At 41.2% G+C, this 24,740-nt stretch overlaps 3 protein-coding genes across 6 annotated transcripts; 2 read left to right on the forward strand and 1 right to left on the reverse strand.

Moving 5' to 3' along the window:
- Positions 1-8,749: 8,749 nt before the first annotated feature.
- Positions 8,750-12,157, forward strand: LOC129378480 (proline-rich protein 15). The gene is made up of 2 exons (XM_055058767.1): positions 8,750-9,098; positions 10,600-12,157. The coding sequence occupies exon 2, from the start codon at positions 10,620-10,622 to the stop codon at positions 10,965-10,967; it is 348 nt and encodes a 115-aa protein (XP_054914742.1). The 5' UTR covers positions 8,750-9,098; positions 10,600-10,619; the 3' UTR covers positions 10,968-12,157.
- Positions 12,158-12,909: 752 nt separating this feature from the next.
- On the forward strand, positions 12,910-21,969 carry wipf3 (WAS/WASL interacting protein family member 3). Of its 4 annotated transcripts, XM_055058899.1 has the most exons (9): positions 12,910-13,047; positions 13,132-13,221; positions 15,717-15,835; positions 16,922-17,045; positions 17,560-17,709; positions 17,790-18,494; positions 19,435-19,572; positions 20,428-20,532; positions 20,942-21,969. In XM_055058899.1, the coding sequence occupies exons 3-9, from the start codon at positions 15,734-15,736 to the stop codon at positions 20,980-20,982; spliced, it is 1,365 nt and encodes a 454-aa protein (XP_054914874.1). In that variant the 5' UTR covers positions 12,910-13,047; positions 13,132-13,221; positions 15,717-15,733; the 3' UTR covers positions 20,983-21,969. The 4 variants fall into 4 exon arrangements, with proteins under 4 accessions (XP_054914874.1, XP_054914871.1, XP_054914873.1 ...); XM_055058896.1 differs by having other exon boundaries at positions 20,428-21,969; XM_055058898.1 differs by having other exon boundaries at positions 20,431-21,969.
- An 82-nt stretch (positions 21,970-22,051) lies between these two features.
- On the reverse strand, positions 22,052-24,654 carry LOC129378577 (peptidyl-prolyl cis-trans isomerase FKBP14-like). Its single transcript, XM_055058901.1, has 4 exons — positions 24,390-24,654; positions 23,456-23,604; positions 22,947-23,074; positions 22,052-22,745 (listed from the first exon to the last, which is right to left on the reverse strand). The coding sequence occupies exons 1-4, from the start codon at positions 24,581-24,583 to the stop codon at positions 22,587-22,589; spliced, it is 630 nt and encodes a 209-aa protein (XP_054914876.1). The 5' UTR covers positions 24,584-24,654; the 3' UTR covers positions 22,052-22,586.
- Positions 24,655-24,740: the final 86 nt, after the last annotated feature.

Consider the following 24,740-nt stretch of genomic DNA (forward strand, 5'->3'; position numbering starts at 1 on the left):
GATATCTGGGTTTAAAAATGGGTGAACAAATAGTACAGTTAGAGCACTTCTGCAGGGTGTTCATTTGAAAATAATAATAATAACAATTTGTGTATTTTTGTGAACTTCAGAAAGGTTTTCATCTCCCAGCTGACACACCATTGGAAAATTATTACACAGATCCCTCTAAGGAGTAGGTTTGATAATTCTCTGCTGTTTCCTTTATGATTAGTAACAAATGCTTAACTTGGCACTTTTTGTGTTTTTGGCTCCATCTTGTGGTAAACTAACAGTTTTCAGTGAACTGCCACAACCTTAAAGGCACCAATTCTATAAATATTTTAAGGCGCCGAATGTATACTTCTTTCATTTAAATATTTTCTTTATCATACAGCCAAGCCTTCTACTAGCTTTAAAGGTATTGTGGGCTTTAAGTGTGGCTTAAGAAAAACAAAGTCAATGTTCTGGATTGGTCAACACAAAGCCCTGAACTCAGTCCTATTGAAATTGTGTAGGTCAAGCAGAAACGTGTGTTTGAGCCATTCAGCCACAACCAGTTCTGTCAGAAGGAAAGAAACGCTTGTGGGACAAGACCCGAAAAATTAAAGACAAACAGTTCTAAAATCACCAGAAAAGTTCATTGTAATTAAAAAAACAGTCAGCAATACAGACACAAACGTAGAGACACAACTGAGTTGAAAAATATTTTTGAAATTAATGTATCCCAGTAATCACAGGTCAGAATTACAAGAGGTAAAATTCTAAAGAAAAAGTTCTTGCATGACGTGTTTGTACAGTCTTGGTGCAATGACGAGATAGTTCACTCTCACTCAAAGGAGAGAAATGCAGAAAATATTCCTTGATTCCCCCCCACACACACCTCCTTATTTTGTGCCACTGGGTTTCTCTAGCTCTTCTCTGTTGGCAATGAAACAGACAGAAACCAGACTAGAATCACAAACCCAAACAATCCGCTTTCAACATGCGTAATGCCACAGCCCGGAAATGATGTTTCCTAAACTCCGAAGACTTAAAATGCACAGATAACTCCTGGCATTTGGAATTATTTAGGAATAGTGAAGTTTTTTGATTAATTCTAGAGGTATGATTGCAAGATTGATACTATTCCTGAGTCTAACTATTAATTAAGTGTGGGAAAAATAGTGATGTGTATTATCAAATTACAGAGAAAGCCATCTCAGAAAGATTTTTATGTTTCAAACTAGTGTGCTGTGCCTAATTGGATTCCTTGACAACTGCAAACCTTGCTGTATTTTATTAGAAACCTACAGTTAATAGAACCATGTTTCCGTGCAATTGAAGTTGTACGTCTAATTTCTTTTGCCCATTCATCTTTGCAAAAATGCCACAAAGACAATTATATTGGATGAAACACATCCATAAACATCAATATATGATTCTTACCACAGAATCCAGATCTGTACTTTGACTGGGTCACATCCTCTATGATCTCAACCATCCTATTGTAGTTCCAGTGCTGAAAGGTGAATGTCTTCTCCGGGCTTCCATGCAGGCCAGATTTGTGGCGTGGACAACAAATAGTTGTCCAGTTCACAGATTCTTCCACCTGAACCATGGATCTCTGCATCTCCTCCAAAGTCAACAAGGGTCTCTTGGCTGCTTTTCCGGTTTTTGTAATTGCCAGAATTGGATTTTGTTCATGGGCATCAGCGTAAAGAGGGCTTAATACAAAGAACATTGAAATTTGGAGTTGTGAAGTGATCAAATATGGGAAGTATAAATATTTCCATAAGATACTTTGAATATGCAAACAAAACATAATTGAAATATGTCAGAGCTATTTACTTATTTATTTCCAAAACTAACTAATGTCTTTATTCCTATCAGTTGCCTAAAAGCATTTTAGTGCAGAAATACAATAAATCTATTGAGTCAAGATAACTTTATGAACATATACTTGAAATGACATAATAAAAAAACACTTAATTCCACATAGTGACTCTGGCACAGAAATACAGGAAACACATTTTCAATCAGAAGAGCACTGTGTTAGATGAATGTGAGCGTACAGTAGAGTCGTTTGTCTGCATTTCTCAGTGAGTCTCTCTGTATCACTTTTGTAAGAACACTTAATAGAAACTCAGCAGATACACAGAAAGGAAAGGCTTGCAACTGTTAGATTCCTTTCTGCATTCCTGCAAGTTTTCTTCCTCTGTTTCTGCACTCATCACAGGTCAGCCTCAATGAGCAGGTTTCATATTTTCAAGAAAGCCCTGAAGAAAACCTGCCAAACAGCATGATCCTGAAATTAAAAAGACAATTAGAAAGATTAAACTCATTCCATTAAGACAGACTGCGATTTGCTCCACCCAAGTTCTCTGAAGGAAGGAACTGTTTCGGAGTTGTATGGGAACTGTTTAACTAACACCAAGAACAACCCGACCCCCTGTTGTCTTTGGTGTGGAAAAAAAAGAGTTTGCATATAAGAAAGTTGTCAGTAAAAGTCCTAACAGGTCTGAGTACTTGTAAAAAGTGAGCGAACCACGTCCATGTTTTTGCCGTCCTTAGGAACAGCAGCTGCTCACTTCCTTCACTGGGCTTGTTCTTTTCCCAGCTGACTCTACCAGTCCAACTGGCTGCCTTCCTGCCTTCTTTCCCATGAGCAGCACAACTTTGTTCAACCTGTCAGCCAGTACTTCAGAGTGACAAGAAGAGATTTATTTTCAGCTATGCACAGACATCTTGTTCTCGTCATAAGCAATTGTCCCACGCATGACGGAAACGCAAGCCTCTACGCAGATTCATATGCCTCGGTCTGTGTGCTTGTGAGTCAAAGAAAATATTTTTAACATACTTGAATGAGTGACGTCATGTTTTCATTTATTTCAGGCCATGACCTCTGCAACAGTTTTCTGTATTGGAAAAACACAATGGCATTTTGCATTGTTGGGGACAATTAATGAAAGACGTATGCGTACAAAGTTGGTATGTCAACACTTTTCTCATCTTTCCTTCAGCTTTATAAAGGAGGCTAGTTATCATAAGCTGCAAGTCACCGCACACTTGCAGACTTTACCTTTTAGCGTGGTGTTTGTGGAGTGACATGGAGGCCGATCTCCTTTTAAACATGATCTGTGCAACGACATCAGAAGACTTTAGCTTTAATTTGACTACGTTCTCGCAATATTTCATTGCCTTGCTTCTGCAGAGAACTTTAAACCACCTCTAAAATGTTTCTTCTTCAGCAATAAATTCTTGTTTCATTGAAGGCAGGCCACTGTGGTTGTGTGCATTTCCGATTATTTTCACAGAACAAATTTTACCTGCTAATCCCAGGTCACTCTGAAGCAGAAGACAGACAACTTTTTAGAAAATTCTTTTGACTTTTTACAAGTACTCTTTGATCCATTCTGGATTATAAGTTTAACGTCGATCACTATGAGATTCAGAAGTTTGGAGCAAAAGTTGCAGTTATTGCATTCAATTTGTTTTGCAACAGTGAGATTTATTTTTATTTTTTTTGCGAAGGCATCTTTGCTTTTGTATCACCCTTTTTTATTACTTTGGTAATCAATGGCAATCAGTTACTACCAAATAGAAGCAGGGATGCGTTCTAAATACTGACATATTTCAGGTGGTTTCTGGGATTTTTATTCATTTTTTAAAATACATCCCCTCCTTTGAGTTCAATACTTTTTCAATCATTTATTCATTGATGTTAACAAAAAAAGACATTGAAACAAAATAATACTTTTTTTTTCCTTTGTAAAAAGTACAATAGTACCTTCTCCCCCACAGCTTTTATCAAAAAACAAGTGATCCCATAATATATACCATATATATACCAACCTGTGTTAAACGCTCTCCTAGTACATTTACTTGTTCTTGTGTGAACTTCTGTTCTTGGAGTGTACGTGTATGCTCAAAATTACTTTGTATTCTTATGTGAAAAGGGCGTGAGGCTGCAGCTCTGAAGGAAAAATTGTTTCAGGTTGTACTAATAGCTCTTCGGATGGCAGCAGTTCAAACAGCAAAAAAGGTGTGTCTTTGTCTCTATTATGATGGGGTGATATTTACAGACGGTCAGGGCCGTGCAGAGGCCTTTGGAGGGGCAGGGGCTCAAAGTAAAAAAAAGGGCACACAGCAGGAGAAGACACATCCGAAAATGTCAGAGCAACATTGCAATTAGGTGACAAATTGATGAACCGAGCAGATATTTGAGACTTACACACTTACATTTTCTCCAAAAAACATTGTACCAAATCACGTTGTGCAACTTAAATTGCAAAATAGCAAAATAATTTGTCTCTCTTCACCGCTATTGACGCGCTGCCTGAACGCCAGAATCATGGGATATGGTGGGCCATGACGCATACACTGGATCCATTCTTCAAATTTGGGGAAAAGAAAGATGCATTTGAAGGCGTCTTCGAATTCGGACAGGTCTTGTCGCCACGCTGTGATGTAATCGGCCAACAAACCCGTCCTTCCAAGGATGCAGACCCCGAATTCAGACACAGCTGATACCAGTGTGGTTGTTGGAGGACTGCTCTACTTCCTGCTGGAGGCGGAGCCAGCGTCATGTCAACTCTGTGTGTTTCAGTTCAGACAGAAAATGAAAACAGCGACTTAAACACCAACTCTGACAGATCATCGGTAGAGTGTTAGCTACACTACCACCGCGATCACTTAATAATTATCACAAAATAAACATCAAGACATAAAATCATAAAACTGTAATGGGTTGGATATTCTGTTTTTTTGTGAGGCGATATTATCATTATTATTATTAAAACAATAACAATAATAACAATATAAAATTATAACTGTATGTTATGATATTTTCACTACTATCATTACATCCAAGTTTTTGCCTCAGCAACCACCAGCAGTCGAAGGAGCATGCTGATAACCATCAGCTGCTTCTGGAGTCCCATAGGCCAAAAAAGTCAGATAGGACTCCCTCTTCAGCCTGACAGTATCCCTCACCAAAGAGGTCCACCAACGGGTCCGGGGATTGTCGCCGCGACAGGCACCGACAACCATGCGGCTGCAGCTCCGATGAGCCGCCTTGGCAATGGAGGCACAGAACATGGTCCACTGAGACTGAATGTGCCCCCACGTCCACCCGGACTATTCTGCCGGAGATGGGAGTTAAAGCTCTGTCTCACAGATGACTCTGTCAGATGTTCCCAGCAGACACTCATAACACGTTTGGGCCTGCCAGGTCTGACCGGCAACCTCCCCCACCACCGGAGCCAACTCACCACCAGGTAGTGGTCAGTGGACAGCTCTGCCCTTCTCTTCACCAGAGTGTCCAAGACATACGGCCGCAGATCTGATGAAACAATGACAAAGTTGATCATCAAACTGTGGCCTACGGTGTCCTGGTGCCATGTGCACTTGGTTCATGTGCCAAGTGCACACGAACCCTCATGCCTGAAGATGGTGTTCATTATGGAAGAACACCACTTGAGTTCAGATCAGGGGGCCGTTCCTCCCGACCATGGCCCTCCAGGTCTCACTGTCATTGCCCATGTGAGTGTTGACGTCCTTCAGCAGAACAAGGGAGTCCCCAGGAGGAGGGGCAGTACCCCCCTATACCCACAAACCGGGCGTACAGGGGGGTGCACTCCAAGAAAGGTGGGTAATCTGAACTGCTGTTCGGCCCGTAAGTCTCTCATCTTGTTTTCTGGTCCAACCCTGCTGTAATTCTCAACTTTATCTCTGACCTGTCTGGTTTGGTCTGTTATGATAATGTTTGTTCACTAATCTTCTTTTACATCTTTCAAAGGTCGTCACAGAACAATTTGTTTCAGGTAGACTTTTTTTCAACTAGGTGACCTTTGAAGGCATTTGGTTGCACTGGATTTTATTTAGAGTCTCCAGGTTAAAGCGGTCTGAATAAATGAACAACACTGCAGTCTTTGAGTAAAGCGTTCTGATTTTGAGAATCATGTTTCCCTTTCTGCAAATGTCATAGTTGAGTGCTGCTCTGTGTTAGTTTACCACAGAAAATTCTATTAAAATTGAGGATTAGTAGTTTCTTTTTGACAAAACGTAAAAGGTTAATGGTAGATGACAACTTCCTCGAGGTACTATAGTCATGAGAAGCAGTTCATCTCCTGTGTACTTGGCTCTTTCAAAGGTTTTGATTGACTTTGTGGAGCCAAGAACCAAATATTGTTTCCACATTTCTGAGTCAAATGATCCACGTTTATTAAGCGTTGTTCTAACCTAAAAGCACACCGAAGTTTTAGCTTTGGCTGAAGTTCCTTAAAGATAACAGGGCTTAACACACAGCACTCTGGGACGCCTATAGTGAGCTGTATTTATCAATTATGACATATTGTGGGTGATTTATTTTGAAAATCTACAACTCATGACCAAAAAGAGGTTTTCCACAGAGGTTCTTGCACATGTTTGGAGCTGTATCCAGAATTTGAGCCGTTACTTGATCATAACACTGCATTTGTTTTTATTGGACACATCAACGTAAATATTTATGTGAAATATAGCAAACATAACATATTCTTAGTCATTTATCTGAAATGTAAAAACATAGTCTTCATACAAGGGTATTCTGATAATACCCGAATCATTCAATCTTTAATTAATAATTTTACATTATAACCCTCTTCTCTCAACAAACCAAATCGTCAATGGTGCTTGTTACAAAGCAGGAACTGAAACCACATTTTTCCTATTTTTCCACACCTTGTGTGAAACTGGTTCTGTGTACTTTTGTTTTGGCAGAAAGACACCTGTTTCCAGGTACAGAAACAAACACACATGGAGGAAAGACCTTTGGCAATGCAGGGCACCGTTTCAAAATCTCTCGATGGACTCATCCAGCTTTCGGCACGCATTCTCCACATGCTTCTGCGTTTCAGTGGACTCTCTTTTAAAAGTGTTTCTTGATACAGAACAAATGGGCTCAAAGCAAGATCTGCTGTCATAATGAGGTAATGTTTATTATGCGGGTTCTTATCTAAAAGGGCTTGCACTGATACTTTTTTTTTGTCTGATGCAATTAAAGTTAATGATCAATCTTAAGTGAAACCAACTGTGATATTTTTGCATTATGTGAAATGAGACAGTTTTACTGCAGAAACATTTGAAAGTGTGACACTGAGACAACGAAAAATATGCAAATTTGCAGAAGGATAATTTTATATTGGTTTAAGGTGCAAAATGTAGTAAAAATTGGGCTTTTTTAGTATTAAAAATGTTAAAGATAGCTCCAAGCCATTCTACAAGATCTTTAAGGGTATCACTAATAATTGTATTAAATCAGTCACTTTCAGCTCTTAAATGCCAGTCTATTTCTTCCTCTTTCACATATTGTCTGTATAGTTAAAATATTTAAGTTTTTTAAGAGCGTCCATGCCTACCGCTGTCTAGATGAAGCAATAACGAGACAAACAGAGTAACAGAGAGTAGCTCTGCAGAGTTTCTGCTGGGATGACAGATGGGAGGGAGTCCCCAAAGTATGCAGGCCACCGCCTCCCACTGGGAAGCAGCGGCGATGTCACATATTCCTGGTGCCAAAGCCATGAATTTCACTCTCACTTCAGGGGAGAGAGCGCGAGAGAGAAAGAAAAAGGGACTTTTCCTCCCTCCTCCCTCTGTGTCTGGGTTTCTTGTGGTACTCCCTGTTGGCAACGACCCAAACAGACAGAAACCACTGAGGGATTCCAAGGTCAACAACTTTGAGCAGCATAGGATCACTTCTAGGAGATGTAAAAATATCTACAGATATAGATACAGTTACAGTTCCTAAAATAGGCCTTGGAAGTTGTAACCAAATAGTTTGATTGGGATATTCCACACATTTAACACTACAATGTCAATCACAATTCCATAAAATGGCCCCAAAAACACACAATGCATACAGAATCAAATAACAGTGCAAATATATACATAAAACAAACATAACATTTATTTATCTGCTTTGAAAAACATGATCGTTCACGTGTGATCCACCGATATGGAATACCTGATACGGACGTTACTGAATTTATATTTTAAAAATGCACTTACAATTTTTTGAAAATAAAAATGACAACATCATAAAATAATATTTTGGGGAAACACAAATGATCTTAAACCTTGAATTACTCAAACAGCAGTATCATGTGAGAGCAGGCCGATGGATGCTCTCACAACTGCAGCTGGAGTATCTTTCCAGATCCAAAAGACAGCAGCAGATTACGCTTTGAGGTTGTCCTTCACTACTACTGCAGTGTTTCCTGGTCACTTGCCACACAGCGAGATTTAAACAAATCTTGGAGTAACTACTAATAGAGATTAAAACTGATATGACGGCTAATTTTGGCAATGATTTTAATGCTAACACCTGCTTTAAATCCATGTGGATTATTTCTAGTTCACTGAGTGCAGCCTGTTTATTATTATTATTATTATTATTATTATTATTATTATTATTATTATTATTATTATTATTATTATTATTATTATTATTATTATATATCTGTATTTTATCTAGAGTTGCTGAATAAAGAAAAACGTCCCCACCGCCCCTGCCCCATCAGGCTGTTTGTATATGGTGAACAACAGCCTGGACATAATTTGGCTCGGCGGCTTGGCTTGGCTTGGGTTGGGTTGGGTTCACCTGACACAAAGGACTCCTTTTTATGCCTTATCTGCCGCGGAAGAGGCGCGAGCTCCCATGGGCTATGTTGCCACGCAACCGTAAAGCCCCACCCACCGCCGCTCCGGACTCACCTGGGCTGTTCTCAGGTTCTCAGCCAATCCGCAGCGAGAACGAGGCGGCGCTGGACGAAGTTTCGGGCGGACTCTCGTCGGTTCAGAAGGAGGCTACTCTGCTTCTTATAAATATGTAAGTCCATTTTACCGACGACCGGCTAAGAAAGCGGGCGAGCCCTTTAACGAGAGCGACGATAGAGACGCGATACGGACTTTCAGGTGTTGGAGGTGTCTCCTGCTCGAAAATGGATTGACCATTTGAAGGATTGTTGTCACTTCTGGACCCAGGTCTAACGAGAAAAAACAAAAACACCGCGTCCTAAAGGCTTTGGGGGTGTTGATAATATCACCTGCCCGGTGGTTCGGACTCCCTGTAACTGGCATCATCTTCCTTTCAAACATCTCAGGTAAGAGAGCACCGGGACTTTTTCTTCTCTTCTGCTTGACTTGTGATTCACGCTTCTGCTCTCACGACTCAATAAACCAGTTTCACAGAGAGGCTAAATATGGCTCCGCTGCTTATTCGTGGGATTAGCTGGTGAAACTTGGGCCCAGAAACCGAAAATATTCCAACGTGTCCAATGTTCTTTGCGTGGGACTTGTTGTGTGTGTGTGTGTGTGTTTGTTTGTTTTTTGTTGTTGTTTTGTTTTGTCTTAGGTGATTATTTGGCATTGGAGTAAAATGTCAAAGGTTTTTCAAAGTTGTGACTAATAGAGATGCACCGATCAATCGGCCCACGATTCGGAATCGGCCAATTTTTAATTTTTTTCTTGGATCAGCTGATCTGCAATCAAATCAAAAAGTGATGTCTTTTTGAAAAAACAATGACTCAGTTAATGCAAAAGTTAATAATAATAATAATAAACTAACCTATTTCTGTCAGGAAATTGACAAACTGTCAAAGTGTACGTTTATGAATAAGTACAGATAGTAAATCAATCTTTTTCAGGTAGGTGAACACACAGGTTTGGCAGCAGAGCTCTTCAGTGCAGATACTGCAGCAATGTGACGTTACTCAAAGCAGAGCTTGCCCAAGGCAAAGCAAACCAAGCCACTTCGTAAGGTCATGAAACCTGCCTTAAATTCTTGGAATTTTATCGTTGTATATAAAGAATTTGCATGCTTTTTTAATGTTATTTTTTTTAATCAAGAGTGAGAATACTATTAAATTCGCCTTGACGTTTTCAGCATAACTGAATTACAAATTTTTAAAATGTGCAAGCAAGCTCTAAATTGAATTCACTGTGTGGAACATCAAAGAATCGTCTTTATGGGACGTTCTTGACAGGAAGAGGGGCCCCGAATCAAATTCTGCTCAAAGTCCCCATACACTTCCTGACTCAAGGATACTTTCAGTATCAGTGAGGTGTTTAAATTGCCATTTTAAGAGGAGACTGTGTTTGCTACATTTTGAGAAATGGTGATTCATGTCAGGGAGTTTGTTGAGGCTGAAACGAGAGTGAGAGTTGATAACAGGAGAACCGAACAGATGACAGCAAAAGTTGCTCTGCTGTATCATTTTGAGCTTTCCAACCTCTCATGTAATTTTTGTGTGTATAAATAGATCAACAAACAGCATGTACTTTGTTGCACTGTTGTTTAGGTTTAATGCAGATCAGATAAAGGCTAAGGACAAATGTTTTGTTGCATATATATATATATATATATATATATATATATATATATATATATATATATATATATATATATATATGCATAAATGGATTTTTTTGTCTTTTTTTATTGTCTGATAGAATCAAAACTACTACCTCTCTTGGTCAGAAATGGCCACATCAGTGTCTTTTAGTTAAAAATTCTTCGCATTTACTTTGATAGATTTGGAAATGTTGAATCCAACTCTAAAGGCTTTACAAAGTTTTCTTCATTTGCTTCAATCTATTTTACAGGCCCCAACCAGTAGTTCAAGATGACAGAGAAGGTCCCATGGTGGAAGGTGTTCATGAAGAAAAAGAACACGGATCCTTACGGCTTGGGCCCAGACTTCAACCCTTTCGCCCAGCAACCAGAGAGGCTGAAAGACCCATCGTCTTCGTCCAAGACCACCACCACCGACCAGACCGTCCCCGCGCAGGGCTCCAGCCTCCTCAGCGACGAAACCTTCGACGACTCCAAGCTGGAATCGGTGTTCAACGAGCAGACGTGCCGCAGGAACATGAAGGTTTCCCGCTCGGGTCGGTTCAAGGAGAAGAGGAGGCCGCGCTCGACCCTTCCCATCGATGAAGCCACACCGCCACGGAGGGAAGACAAACGGTGACCCTGGGGAGAGGGGTGTGTGCGCATGTGTGTGTAAAAAGACTGCTTCACAGTATCGCTTCAAAGAAGGAACGGGATTTAAATAGCTGAAAGAACTTTATTCTCATGAGGCATTGTACTGTACGGAGCGCTGGGGATGATGTTCATGTGGGTTTTACAACAGTAACTCAGAATTCTGAATACGAGTAATATTTTTAAGATTTAAGACATCTTGTAGGGTTATGTTACGAATGTCTTGTGTTGTTTTTTTTTTTTCTTATCAAGGTCATTGAACCATTTTGCACATGAAATGTCACAAACGCAACTCAAGGGACAAGCATCAGAAGCAATGGGCTGGTATCGGATTCTCTCTCTCTATGAAAATATTGAGTATAGGTATCATGAAATGTATAGCATCGCATTGTGGACTGGCGACTTGTCCAGTGATTAGTACCGTCCCACAGTGTTTTCCCAACTGTAGTTTAAACCAGGGATATCTTAAGGTTGACAACTGGGACTTCTTTAGTTTCCACCTCTCAATTGTCCACTGGTTTTGCAATTAAAATATTTCCAAATGGCAGAGTTGGTTCACCAAAAAGAAGCCTGACGTTGAACAGCAGAAACTTCTATGACGGAAATGTTTTTGAATGGTTTTGAAACAAAATGTTTATTTGAAACCTTGACTTTTTTTTTATTATTATTATGATACTTTCGCTTTTATTTTTTACAGTTCATCAAATCACAATAACAAAGCAGTCATCAAAAGCTGTTTCTCTAAAAAAAAAAGAAGTGAAATGCCTCTTTGAAATGATGTTCAAAAGATGTTTTCCAATATTTGTAGTAAAAAAAGAAAAAAAATGTTAAAATGCTACAAATATTTTTTTTTTCCTACGATGAAGGATAGTCCTTGTTTTTGCAAGACTTTTGCAAAACGTTTGACTCTGAAGGATTCCAGTGAAGGTGAATCAGATGCCAGCAAAAAGCAGAAGCTATTTTAATGAAGGATTCAATTCAATCAGGCATATTTTACAAGGTGTGTTGCAAAGCTGCTTCTACTGAAAACGATATGCTCTTGATATCCAGATGAAGATATGACATGTAACATATATATGTATGTTTTTTATTTAAAAAAAGGAGCTGTGTAGTTTTGATCACCTGTGAAGGCTTACCACAAAGGTATAATTAGAAATAAATCTGCGACAGCTGACTCTACCGGTGTGTGTCTGTGCTTTGAGATCCCATGAGTGTCTTAACCTGAACATTTACAGGCGAACATTTTTTGTTTTGTTTTGCTTTCTTTGTTGACTTTGTCACTGTGCTCTACGGTAAGAAAAACTAATTTCCAGAACAAAGGCGTAGGTTCAATGGTAAAAACAATGTCCTTTTGTCTGCCGTTGATGTCTTTCGACTTAATCCTATAAAAGCAACAAGGTTTTAAGACGTGTTCCCACAGACGGCCTGCAGCATACGTCAAACCTATATCCTTCAGGGAGGACCTCACCTGTGCTGCTGCATTCCTCTGCAGCTGCTGAACATTAAGGTGTGTGTCAACACTTGTGAAGAATCACTTCTTTGCAATCCCATTAGCAATATTTTTAGTCTATCTCACAGTAATTAAGGTGCAACAGGTTAAACAAGAGCTGGATTCCTTGGAGGTGAATTAAGTGACCGAGCGGTGCAATGGCGGACCACCGACACAAGAGGGCGGGCTTGCGCACTTAAACGTCAACCTCACAGTTGTGAGCGCGGGCAAGAGAGGACGGAATAGCTTTAAACTATTTGTAAATTCCTAAAATTGATGCAGCAATGTAATCTCCACCGTCTAGAATAGACGGCAGATCGATTCAATCACCTTCTATGTGTTATTAAAGCTACAGTCCGTTCTCCCTCACCATTGGCCCCTTGTTTGTTATGTGGCGTTAAGGTGTGGCTTGGCACGGTGAGGCTTCTGCAGAGCGCGTTTGGGAAAATAAACCGCAACCGTTGCTGCTGCTGAGCTGGACCAGCGCTCCACAAGCTGGGCGCGTTCACAGGGGCCGTGGATGTGAGAGGAAAAAGAAAAGTTTCTTTAAGCGCGTCTGCCAGAGGAAGTGAGTTTGCAGGTGCTTATAGGACCTAAATTGGATTGTACGTTTGATCAGCGGCGTCTTATTGGCCTGTATTGACTAAAAATAACTTTGTCACAGTCCCGTTATAAAGAGCGCACCATGAGGACTCGACTGTGCTGATCTCTGAGGCACCAAAGCTGTTTCTGCAGAAAGGTTATTTTTTACAAGGTAAAGAACCTTTTTAACATTTACAGTTTTGTGCAACAGGTGGATTATTATTATTATTGTTATTATCTGCAAATCCATTAGGTTTGTTTCTCACAAGGTGAAGCAACAATTACAGTTCCTCACAAAGTATTCACTCCTTTTGCATTGTCCAACATTTTGCCACACAACCACAAGTCTCAGTGCAATTTCAGAGCAGAGCACTTATAGAACAACACAAATTAGTGAGTAAAATAAAAATGACATCATTTTAATTTATAAAAAAGAAAAATGGATTGTATTTGCACTCAGGCTCCTGATTTCTCTGCAGTTACTGCACCAAGGATGCTTATGGATATGTCTCGAACTCAACTTCACACTTACAGACCGAAATCCATCTCTGATATTCTGCTTTGTAAAATATCTCAGTCTCTGATTTGGTAGAAGATGTCTGATTAGGTCTGATCTTCGACTGAGCCATTCTAACACACCGTCGCTTTGATATTTTTCATCCCAATGTTGCACTGTAAACATGTTTAAGATTGTTGTCGTGCCAGGAGGTGGACCTGTGTGCAGCTAGTGCTGCCACTACCATGTTTTGTAGCAAGAAACTGATGAGCAGTTTTTGTATTCTGCCAAGCATGGTGTTTAGCATTTCATTGAATTTTAGTCTTGTGCAACTACTAGCATTTTTTCCAAATGTTTGCAGTGTTCCTATGGCTTATAGCAAACTGTTCACTAGACTCCTTTAACTTATTGTTGCCACACCTCCATAAAAGGCCAAAATTGTGGACTTATTTGTGGATTGAGTGACTAATAGTTTAAATTGTGGATTTTTGCAGCTGCTGCAGATTTACTACTGACATCTTGGCTACTTATCTGATTCATATTCTCTATGCCTTGCTTGTCGGTTTAGGTAGACATCTACCTCTTGGCATGTTTGCATTTGAGATGAGACATTCAAGAGCTTCACAAACCAGCTGGTCTTCGGTGCCTTCTCAAGGTCATTGGTTGGACTGGCTTTTATTTAGGGGGTCTTAGAGTAAAGAGCCTTGGACACAAATGCATGGCACACCTTTTCAGGTTTTTATTTGATAAACAAATCAAAAGCCATGTAACTTGTATCTTCCACATCGAAATTGGGCACTAGGTGGTGTCACAAAAAATATAAACAGCTTGACCCATAAGAAACTAAATGGAGCACATATCAGATATATATGAATGTAGATCTATGCATTCTGACTAACACTGACCCAGGTTGTTTGTCTTGCTAAAATCTAGCGTTTGCTATCTGCTGCAATGACGTGAATATGTGTTACAACTTGCAAGAGCACCTTTGTTTTTTTCAAAATTGAGTAGGATATGATATTTAATCTAACTTTTAGCTATTCAGATGGCTGTGGGTTTTTAAAATTCACTGTTTCTGTTCGTATTTCATTGTCTTCCCGCTTCAAATGTCAAAAGGAGCAATTTATCTTCCCTTTCTTCACCGTTTCACAGCATTGAAGGATGTTTGCGCAAATGTTTCCACGCCTGAAACTTATTCTAAAGGCAACGTGTTTTGCGTGTCATTAAAATGCTCCTTATTCCAGTTGAATCTGCAAGCAGTTCCAGTTACTTGTCTGAGTCACATGAGCTCCTGTTTGTCTCGAGGAGGCCAAACAACCTTCGGGGCGAAAGGTAACAAGGACTGGTGGAGACTGTGTACATACGCTCTCTGCAGCGCCTGCTCTGGCCAGAGCTCAGCAGACCGGGGTGTCCAGGTTTTGGCCCTCTAATAAATCTAAACAGGCAGCGTCACAGAAGATCCTTGAGACTGTTATAAAGACAGGAATAGCATCGGCTGACAGTCTGCCAGGTTACAAACTCGCAAAGCATGAACTGGGCACATATAAACACAGGGGACAAAGGAGCTTCGTTTTTAGCAACAATACAGGTCCTGTTCAGGGTTTATTAAATTGCTGAGGAGGAGCAGGAGCAAATTCCACAGAGGGATGAGTGTGCAAAGACATCAGGATGCTTTCAGTCTGAGTTTTTGTCTCTGAGCGGCTGAAGAGACTTTTACAGGGCCACGTTGGTTAGAACCTGCTGACACCATCCTCGATCTTCGAAGACATGCTGAGTATATTCAGGAAGAAAAAAACAAAAGAACGATATGTTTGAACAGTGCAGGTCCTCTTCCTCTGGATTTTCCTCGATCTGTTTTCCATCCAGGGGTCTAGTGCTTTTCACACAACGCTCCCCATTGTTCCCGTCTCAAGCCCAGTATTGTGGGAAGAAGAGTTAGATAGGGGGCGGAGAGTTGTGTCAGGTTTCTGCGGAGAGGATGGAGTGCTTTCTGTTTCCTGTTTTGTGTTGCATGGCCTTTCCTGTTCAGGAAAAAAGGCCAGGAGGTCATCAGATGCAGCCCCCTTCCACACAGTGGCAGTCCCTGACGACAAAATGGAATCTGAACAGCACCAGTGGCCACGCTGGAAGAAAATAGCTGTGGTGACAAAGCTTGCATTTCTCTTGTGCAGGTATCTGAGTCTTCGCTATGCCGCCCCCGGCTCCCCCGCCACCGCCGCCTCCACCCGGCCCCCCGCCGCCTCCACCCGGCCCCCTGCCGCCGCCTCCTCCCTCCGCCGCCCTGCCGCAGGTGAGTCTGTCCACCTCTAGATCTTTCTCATCCATTTGTAAACGCTCACCTGCGTATAACCGACACCTGGAGGAGGCTTTTGCATTATTGATTGAGGAATGCACGCAAACGCGCAGAGAACTGGACAAAGAGGCGACTCTGTTCGGCAGGAAGGTGTTGTGTTTCCACAGCGTCCTCGTTTTAAATGAGCTAAAGCGTGGAGCAAACAGAAGAAACAGCTCAGTGATCTCAAGTTATTCTTCTTCTCTGTGCAGAGAAAATGTATCATACACAATATTCCCGTAGTTCCTTTTGTTTTTTATTTCTCCTAATTTGTAATAAAAATAATTCATTTAGATTTACAGTACTATGAATAAACATCGACACCTGTTTTATCTCTATCAAATGTTGGTACATCACAACCAGAATAATAATGCGGTTTGGGGTAAATTAAATGTTATAAAGTAGGGCATGGTTATGAAGTGGAACTCTGAAAAGTGTGGCATGCATTTTAAATCACCTTCCCTTTGCTCAATATGAGTAGCGGTATAAATGCAGCTGTTCTATGGAGACCTCAGAGGTCAGAGAACATTGACCAACAGCACCAGGACGACTAAAGAACACACCAAGAGTAAAGTTACAGAGAGATTGAAGTGAGGTTAGGACTATACGGTAACTATATCCCAGAGTCACCCAGTCAACGTCCAAATCTGACTCTAAGTGAGAATTTCTGGTAGCGAGACTTGAAATATCACAGGCTCTCTCTATTCGGTCTCACTGAGCTGAAAGTATTTTTGCAAAAAACTTGGCAAAATGTCAGCCTCTGTATATGTGAAGCTGGCAGAGGCACACACCAGAAGACTTGCAGATGTCACTAAAAAGTGATTCTAGAGATTGAAGGCTACTGAGTTAAAAAAAAAGCACTTAATTATATTTTATTATGCACTACTCTAAGTTTTATGAGTCTTAACAGAAATAATTGTTGTTTGTGGTACACAAATTTAAAAATATTGTGAGGAACTTTTTTTTCCCTCTTGTTTGTAACAAATTACAATAACATAATAGGCATAACTGATACTGGTTCTTTTCCCCCTGAGGGACACATAGTGCCCTTTGGAGCTCCAGTCTGGCGGAGGAGGTGGAAGAAACGCTCTGTTGGCCGACATCCAGAAAGGCGCCAAACTCAGGAAAGTCACGCAGGTCAACGACCGGAGTGCTCCTTCAGTTGATAGTGAGTCCCAGAACCGTGTCGTCTAATCATGTGGAGATTTGATAAAGAGTCTATTTTAAAATTCCCTGGTGTGATGTCTTCTAGTAAGAAGGGCATGAAAGATGAGAGTGTGGGGAGAAGATTATGTGGGTCAAAGGGGGAGTTGAGGTGTGGGGCGTCAATGTTGTGTGTCTGTGATCTATATTTAAACACATGCACACAAATTGGACTCTGCTCCACTTCAGGGAGGAATCCCTATAGAGGCTAATAAAACACACACAATGTGATTTATAATCTCCCTGCTTCTGATCTTCTTTTCTTAAAGAGTGAAATCTTATAATAATTTATATGAAGTGAAAGCCAAACGGTTAGCGGTTTAATCCACCCGAAAGAAAGTAGGTGGATATTAATTCACTGAACCTAATCTGAAGCATCAGTTTCAGAATTTTAACGTCTTCTATTGTTTTGACTCAATTTGATGACCACCATTGAGATATTGTTACCAATCAAATGTATTAAATGTATTTTTTTATAGAGTCCAAGACAAATACAGGAGATGTTGGCTCTTCTCAGAACCAATCAGCTGGGATTGGTCCCACAGGACCTTCTCTAGGTGGATTGTTTGCTGCAGGGTTTCCCACTCTCAGACCTATTGGTCACAGAGACTTACCAAGCAAGACCCAAGGTGAGTTCAACACACCCTGTCCTCAACAAACTCATATTTTGTTTACTGCATTAGCCTAACTATGGTTCTATCCTGTGAAGTGTCTCGGTCGAGCTCCTCAGCCTCCTTGAGGCCGCAGTGGAACCCTCCTACCTCGGCGGACTCGAGCAGCCTTCCAGAGTCTCCCAAGACGGCAGAGATCCAAAACTCCTTCCAACGTGTTCTCACTTCCTCCGCCTCTGCTCCACCCTCCCCCTCTCACGGCAGCAAGCTCCCTCCACCTTTCCCGGCGTCCTCACCACCCACGCCTCCGCCCGCCCCTCCCTCTGTGCCTCCACCTCCTCCGCCGCCTCAGGCTGAACGACCAGCCAACAAGCCGCCTTCCCTTCCCTCCTGCCCGCCTCCTCCCCCTCCATCCCACGTCACCAGGCCAACATGGCTACCTGTTCAACATTCTCACCCTACATCCTTTCCCCAGCCATCGACTCCTCCTCCTCCACCTCCCCCTCTCACACACCCGCCTCCTTCATCCATCCCAGACCGCTCGTCAGGTTACTTCTTCTACTCTCCGCCTCCCATGTCTGAACCGTCCAGGTTCCCCATTCTGCGTGATAGCCCCCTGGGACCTCCTCCACCTCCTCCTCCCCCACCTTTACCAATGCCCTTCACCCCAAGCTGCCCAACCACCCTTCCACCACCACCACCCAAAGTGGCCCCGGTGCCCTCGCCAGCCATGCGCTCGCTGCCACCGTCATACCCTTGCAACGTTCCCACTCGGCGCCCGCCGGCTGTGCCCAGAAGTTTAGGTAGGTGGTGCCTATGTGTCTTTGATGTCAGCGGGGAGGCTTTTTTATATCCACCTTTTACTGTCCACAGCTTTCTGCATCTTGCAGGTAGTTATAAATTGCTCGAAGGTTAAAACTGCACATAGTGAATTTGCAAAGTTGGAAAAGCTTTCAGTGCACTCTGAGTCATGTTTTAGAAAAAAAAAAAAGTGAAAGGCGATTAAATTCTTAGGTAACTTCTAAGCCATCTTGTATTGAACAAGTGAAAAGCCAAGATGTAACTTCATATGTGACTTTGTGGCATTTATTGACAGCCCAGAAAAAATATCAAGATTTCAGAATATAATGGTCCAGAGTTAAAATGGACAACCAGCTCATTTTCATTTAAATTCATGTCAAGACAATAAATGTCCTTAAAGAGCTGGTTGTCAGCTATTATTAACAAATTGTTAGAATCTGAATAGATTTCTTTGCATTCGGGTCCACATTAAAAATGAAGGCTCCAAGGCCTCAAGTTTGATACATGTGGTGAAGGACAACCACAGAGTTGCTGAGATACTTGGAAAACTGTCGTTCTTAAAATAATGGCCCAAGTAATTTTTAAGGTCAGAAGGTAAACCATGAGACTGTGAAACGATGCTGTGACAAATACAGTCATTATGAAATTGTTTGACTTGAAACGAGCTCAGACTGACTCCTCTGTGAGTGAACAGAAACATCTCTTTGCGGATTTTCCCTGCAGAGTCCAGGTTGGATTCTGTGCTGCTCGTTGCTCCTTGCCATCAAACCCATCACTCTGTGTGTGCTTTGGGAGTTAACATCAATAGCCGCTTTTTCCCTGAGTTACAAATAAGCGTCATTAAACATTCTGTGTGTGTTAGCTGGCATTAGATCAAATCGCGGTGACTTTGCATGTGGTCGGATCAAATGGCTGACGTGGGCCCCCTCGCCTCTCTGACAGGTGTGGGTCGGCTGCTGGCTCCTCCACCGGCTCCTCCGGCACGTTCCCCCACCACAGAGTTGTCCAACCGCATTCTTCCCCCTCCGCCTCCTCCTCCACCTCCATTCAGCCTTAGGAATGGACACCTCCACAGTCCGGGTAAAGTTTCACTACTTTATTGCGTATAAAGAGAGACAATGTGCAATTGTGGTAAAAAGACAGTACGCCACATTTAAATTGTGGGGTTTGATGCACTGTGTTTTCTGAAACCTTGATGACTTTCCTTTGTTTTTGTTTAACAACAGCTTAAACAATAGCCTGGGAGGTAAAAAGGACTGTGAAGTTTCGTATTGTAGAGGCTGAATTTAAATACTAAAATATTAATGACATTAATCACTTTAGAACCTTACAAACGGAGATCCAAATGTGCCTCAATTTCGCTAATGAATAAATAAATCATTATATCATTGGATAATTATTTATATATGTCAAGAAATTGTGTGGCAACTTTTATATTAATAATCAATAAAACATCATAAAATAATTGAATTTCAAATGAAAAATGATCATACATCATAATTATTAGGTAATTCTGCTTTTGTATTTGCCTTTTAACATTTATTTATGTACTTTAGTATTTTCATATTTTTTAACCATTAGCAGGTAAAAATTTTTTCCCCTCAATTTAAGTAAATTAGTTAATATTTTCCATTAGTAATTAAACTATTTCATAGCTTATTGATTTGTGGCACCTATGGGCCTCCATAAGTGAATGTTAAAACACACACAACATAGGACACTGAAGTAGATAAAGCTAAACATGAATATCTTCTAAATAGGAAAACTGTATTGATACAATACCCATGCAATTGAATCAACGCTGATACAATCTGTATTGATTTTATGTTATTTTGTGATATAGGTTAAAATGAATTTTTGAACAAGATGAGAACTCAGATCTGACGGAAAACGAGCTTGAATGTTTTAACTGTTGGCTGCATCTTTTCTGTCCAGCAGACGACTTTGAATCCAAGTTCCAGTTCCACTCTGTAGAAGACTTCCCGCCGCCCGAGGAATTCAAGCCTTTCCCTCGCGTTTACCCAAGCAAAGAAAACAGAGGTAGTCTCTCTGGACACATGCAGGACCGGGCCCCTTTTCCACATTTTGTCATTGCACAACCACAAACTCTAAAGCTATTTCAGGGGGATTTGATAGGGCACACATACGTCAAGTAGTGCATCATCGTGGAGTTGAATGAGAATGTAGCACAGCCACATATAATTGTAGCCTCTGTGTAGTTCTCAGAAGTGAACATTTGCAAACAAACGGCATCGTGAAACTCAAAGGACAAACCAGACATTGTGGAGAAGTTTAGCGCAGAGTTAGCTTATAAAACCCTACCCAGGCTTTAAAGCATCTGGTAAAACACTGGAGAGAAAGTGTGAAAAGGTTCTACTTTTTCAAGACACTAAATTATGTTCACACTATCTCCCAGCTCTGTGGTCTCGTTTGTTGCTTTGTCTTTCAGTGAACCCAAAGGCACCTGGGATCAGGACACACCTCAGATGAGTCACTGAGCCTCCGACTCCTTTCTCACTGCTCCTCGGTCGGCCGTTTGACGGCTCCAGACACTCACAAAACGGACACAGAGACTCACTTATTCCTGTTGCGTTTGCGTATTCTGCGTCAGCGTCAAACAGGGTCCAGCCTTATTCTGACTGTGCGACCTCTGACCTTTTTCAGCTCGGAATGTTTTCAATGCGTGTGAGGAGGAGGGCTCGACAGACTAGATACAGTCTCTACACACCAAGTCGTGGGACACAGTCTTCCATCACTTTCTTTTTTATTTTTTTTTTACATTTTTATCGATTTACACACTAATGGAAGGACTGAAAAGTTTGATTTTTGTCATCCTGTTACCTCAACTATATATTGTTTACTACATTAATAGTCGCAGCTTTTCAAAGACATACAAACTTGTTTTTGTCCAAGAGTTATGCCGCATTTAAATCAAACTTTAAGTAGAATTTTGTAAATTTCATTTTCTTGTCATTTCTAAATGGTCAAGAGAGACACACACACATGCACATTTTAGTGGATGTGCTGAATTTTGGAGTAAGAAACAAGGTTCTATGTACATCTTTTATGATTATTCAGTCTTACCTGTTTGCTTGGAAGTTTTTGCATCCAGCATAGTGGTGCTCCTTTGTGTTAATGTGACTTTCATTTTTAGAGAAACGACTGAGCCTGACATGCAAGGATGGACTAAAAGGATGTTTGGGATTAAGAGTGTATGAGCAGATAATACATGAGTTCAGCTGTTTTCCTCGTTCCGGTAGCAGCTAGCACAAAGTTTAAAAGCTGGGAGGACAGTGCCATCTGCTGGTCAAATGTGAAAGTATCAGCAAATGAACCAAACTTTGTTGCAAACGATTTTCTTGATGTGTGTCTACTCCATTTCTGAGTATGTCTACAGTGGAAGACTGACCACAAGCACTGAACAAAAGTATTTGGAAATAAAACAAACTGTGCAGTATTGGATGCACCATCTACAAACAGCTGTATGTGGTGTGTGACTGACAGCTACATTCTGAATATTGTGTTTGAGTTCCTTTTTCTAGAAAAAAAATCTAATATGTTTAAAAAAACTATTTTAATGCTCAATACAATAAATATAACACATGTTCCAGATTTTAAGATCAATTTGTTTTGAAGATAATAAAGTTGGATTCATAAAATTAGCTTTAGGAAGATGTCAACAACAAAAAAAGACAAGGCATTTCTACAGCAGGAAAAATGTGAGCACCATAGGTTGTTTTTAAATTAAGATGGAGTGGAGTCATTTGACCTGCACTTCTGGTCAGAAGTTTACATACCTTCATAATAGGCATGAAAGTCACTTTTCTGGACATACAGCTATGTACATAAAACAATGTACTTGAAAGCCAGGTCCATGTGAAAAAGAGAAACATCTTAAATAATTTAATGATTTACCTTCTTTGTTATTCTCAGATTTTAAAAGTCTTACCTCTGATTGAAAACTTGGGCTCAAAAGCAAAACTGTCTGCCTAAAATGAATGACGTAACCAGTTTCACAGTTCTGTTTCACACAAGCATGCTGCTTTAGAAAACCTGAGTCTCTTGTGTTTCAGCAATGAGCCACAGCAGTGACGTTACAGTTCGTCATGCTTGTAGGTGAACTCTCTTGCAGATAGGAAGCCGTCCTTGTTTGTGTCCTCTTTGGCGAAGATGTCGGCCGCCATGTTCTCATGTAACGTGTCATTGGGCGGGTAGCCGTAGCGCTCAAACTCCTTCCTGAGATATTCTGTCACCTGAAACATACAGACATAGTGAGAAATAGGGATTAAAAAATAAAGTAAATACTAACAAAATAAGATAAATATCAAGTAAGACAAACAATAAAAACTCTGTCTGCAATAATTATGTGAACAAAAACTGAAGAAGCCTGAAAGGGATAAACAATTTTCTTGACAGTCAGCTTATTGCTGAAGAGAAAAATCTTTGTTTGTCACCTCATGTTTGGAGAGTCTCCAGTCGTCATTGAGGTCCATCTCCTGAAAGGACTCGTGAGACCTCGGGCCATTTCTGATTTCAAGCAGTTCAACCAAGAAGGTCAGAGTGCTCTCCGGTGGGATCTTACCTGGTCACAGGCGACATGGCGATAAGTCAGGTGAAAAAATAGAACCATCAACATATTACTTCAACTAAACAGCAACTAGGCAGTTTTAGTTGTTCAGCCAAGCTTGTGGATGTTTTGACGTCCATAAAACGCATGGTTAGCTCCTACAGGGCGATAGTTTTGGTTAGTGTAGTTTGTGCTTACCAGAGTGAAAGCACAGTACTGTTTGCATGCTCCATGCTGAGTCAAAGCAGACGACTGTCCCACAATAAAGTTTCAGCTTAGCATGAAAACCCTAGAAAACCACTGGAAGTAGGACAAAGAAACATGAATATCACACAGAGAGGCCGGCTGTGTTCAGCAGCATGCACTTAAGACAGAAGACGAACAAGGCCTCTCTACCTTTCCCTTCCTTCCCATAGGCCAGGGCTGGAGGTATTACCAGTTTCCTCTTTTCTCCTGCACACATGTCCTGCAGGCCTAGATCCCAGCCTTTGAGTACTTCCCTGATCCCCAACGTGAACCACATTGCTTTCTCATTTTGCCTTTGACTGTTGGGAAAACATGATGAGAGATGTCATTTAAAGGTGTCCCCTGTGCCATGGTCCACATGAAGGGTTTCCCACAGAAAATCTGCTACACCTGGTAGTTGAGGCACTAGGGCAGCCCACCGGAGGCTCTCTGTTATTTTGAGTTGAAAAATGTTAAAAGTTACAAAAATTTGAATATGCATGAACAGGCATCATAATTTGGAAATAATAGCATGTGAAGTCAACAAAACTAGTGCGCACCCCTCACATCCAACTCAATGCGCTGCTTTGCCTGGTGTGTGTGTGGGTGTGTGTGTGGGGAGCAAGTAAAGCCGGGTGGCCCGCCAGGCTTATATTATACTGAGAAAAACCCCGAGTCTGCTTGATTACAACCAGTCATGTTTTGTAGTTTTATAAGACACAGAAACATTTTAGGAAATATTCAGCCATCATATGATGAGCAATGGGGCGGCTGCCCTTTTTTAAGGCAATATCCACACAACTGGTTTCCGCTGAGCAACAATACAGCTCTTATAAATGTTCACCAGCAACGTTTGAAAACTTGACAGTTCCAATTGGGTGCAGTGATATTTTCACAGCATAATAACATTGAGAAAGAATACAACTACTTTACAGTACAACACCATAATCAACACGATCCTTTGAAATGATCAGTGTTCTAACTTCTGTTACACAACATGCCAGAACAATGCATAATCCACCAGGAAAAAAAAACCAACCAAAAACAAAAACATCTTATTATGTTCCAATTTCTTTAATAAACAAGTCGTGGAAACACTTTGTACCTGGAGTAAAACATGGTGCCGTTCTCAAAGTATCCGTCATGGTGCACCAGCAGCATGTCTCCGTACTTGGACCTTCGGTGACAGATGAAGGGCCTTTGCAGAACATCCACGTCCACCTCGGCTTCGGGCAGCTTCCCGCCGCAGACGGAGGCCAGCATGGAGGAGCCGAGGAAGCTGAGCACGACCAGCAGCATGCCCACACTCCCGACTGCAGGTAAAGTTAAGAAGACACGCAGGAAACTCACAGCAGCAGCAGCTTCTCCTCTACGTGGCAGTGAGAAACGCTTCAGTGTTCAGGCTGCAGCTGGAATCTTTCCTCTGATTGGCCGCTTCCCACAAAGGCCCCGCCCA

This window comes from Poeciliopsis prolifica, unplaced genomic scaffold (genome assembly GCF_027474105.1).
Source record: "Poeciliopsis prolifica strain line A6 unplaced genomic scaffold, Auburn_PproV2 SCAFFOLD052, whole genome shotgun sequence".
Taxonomy (NCBI): domain Eukaryota; kingdom Metazoa; phylum Chordata; class Actinopteri; order Cyprinodontiformes; family Poeciliidae; genus Poeciliopsis; species Poeciliopsis prolifica.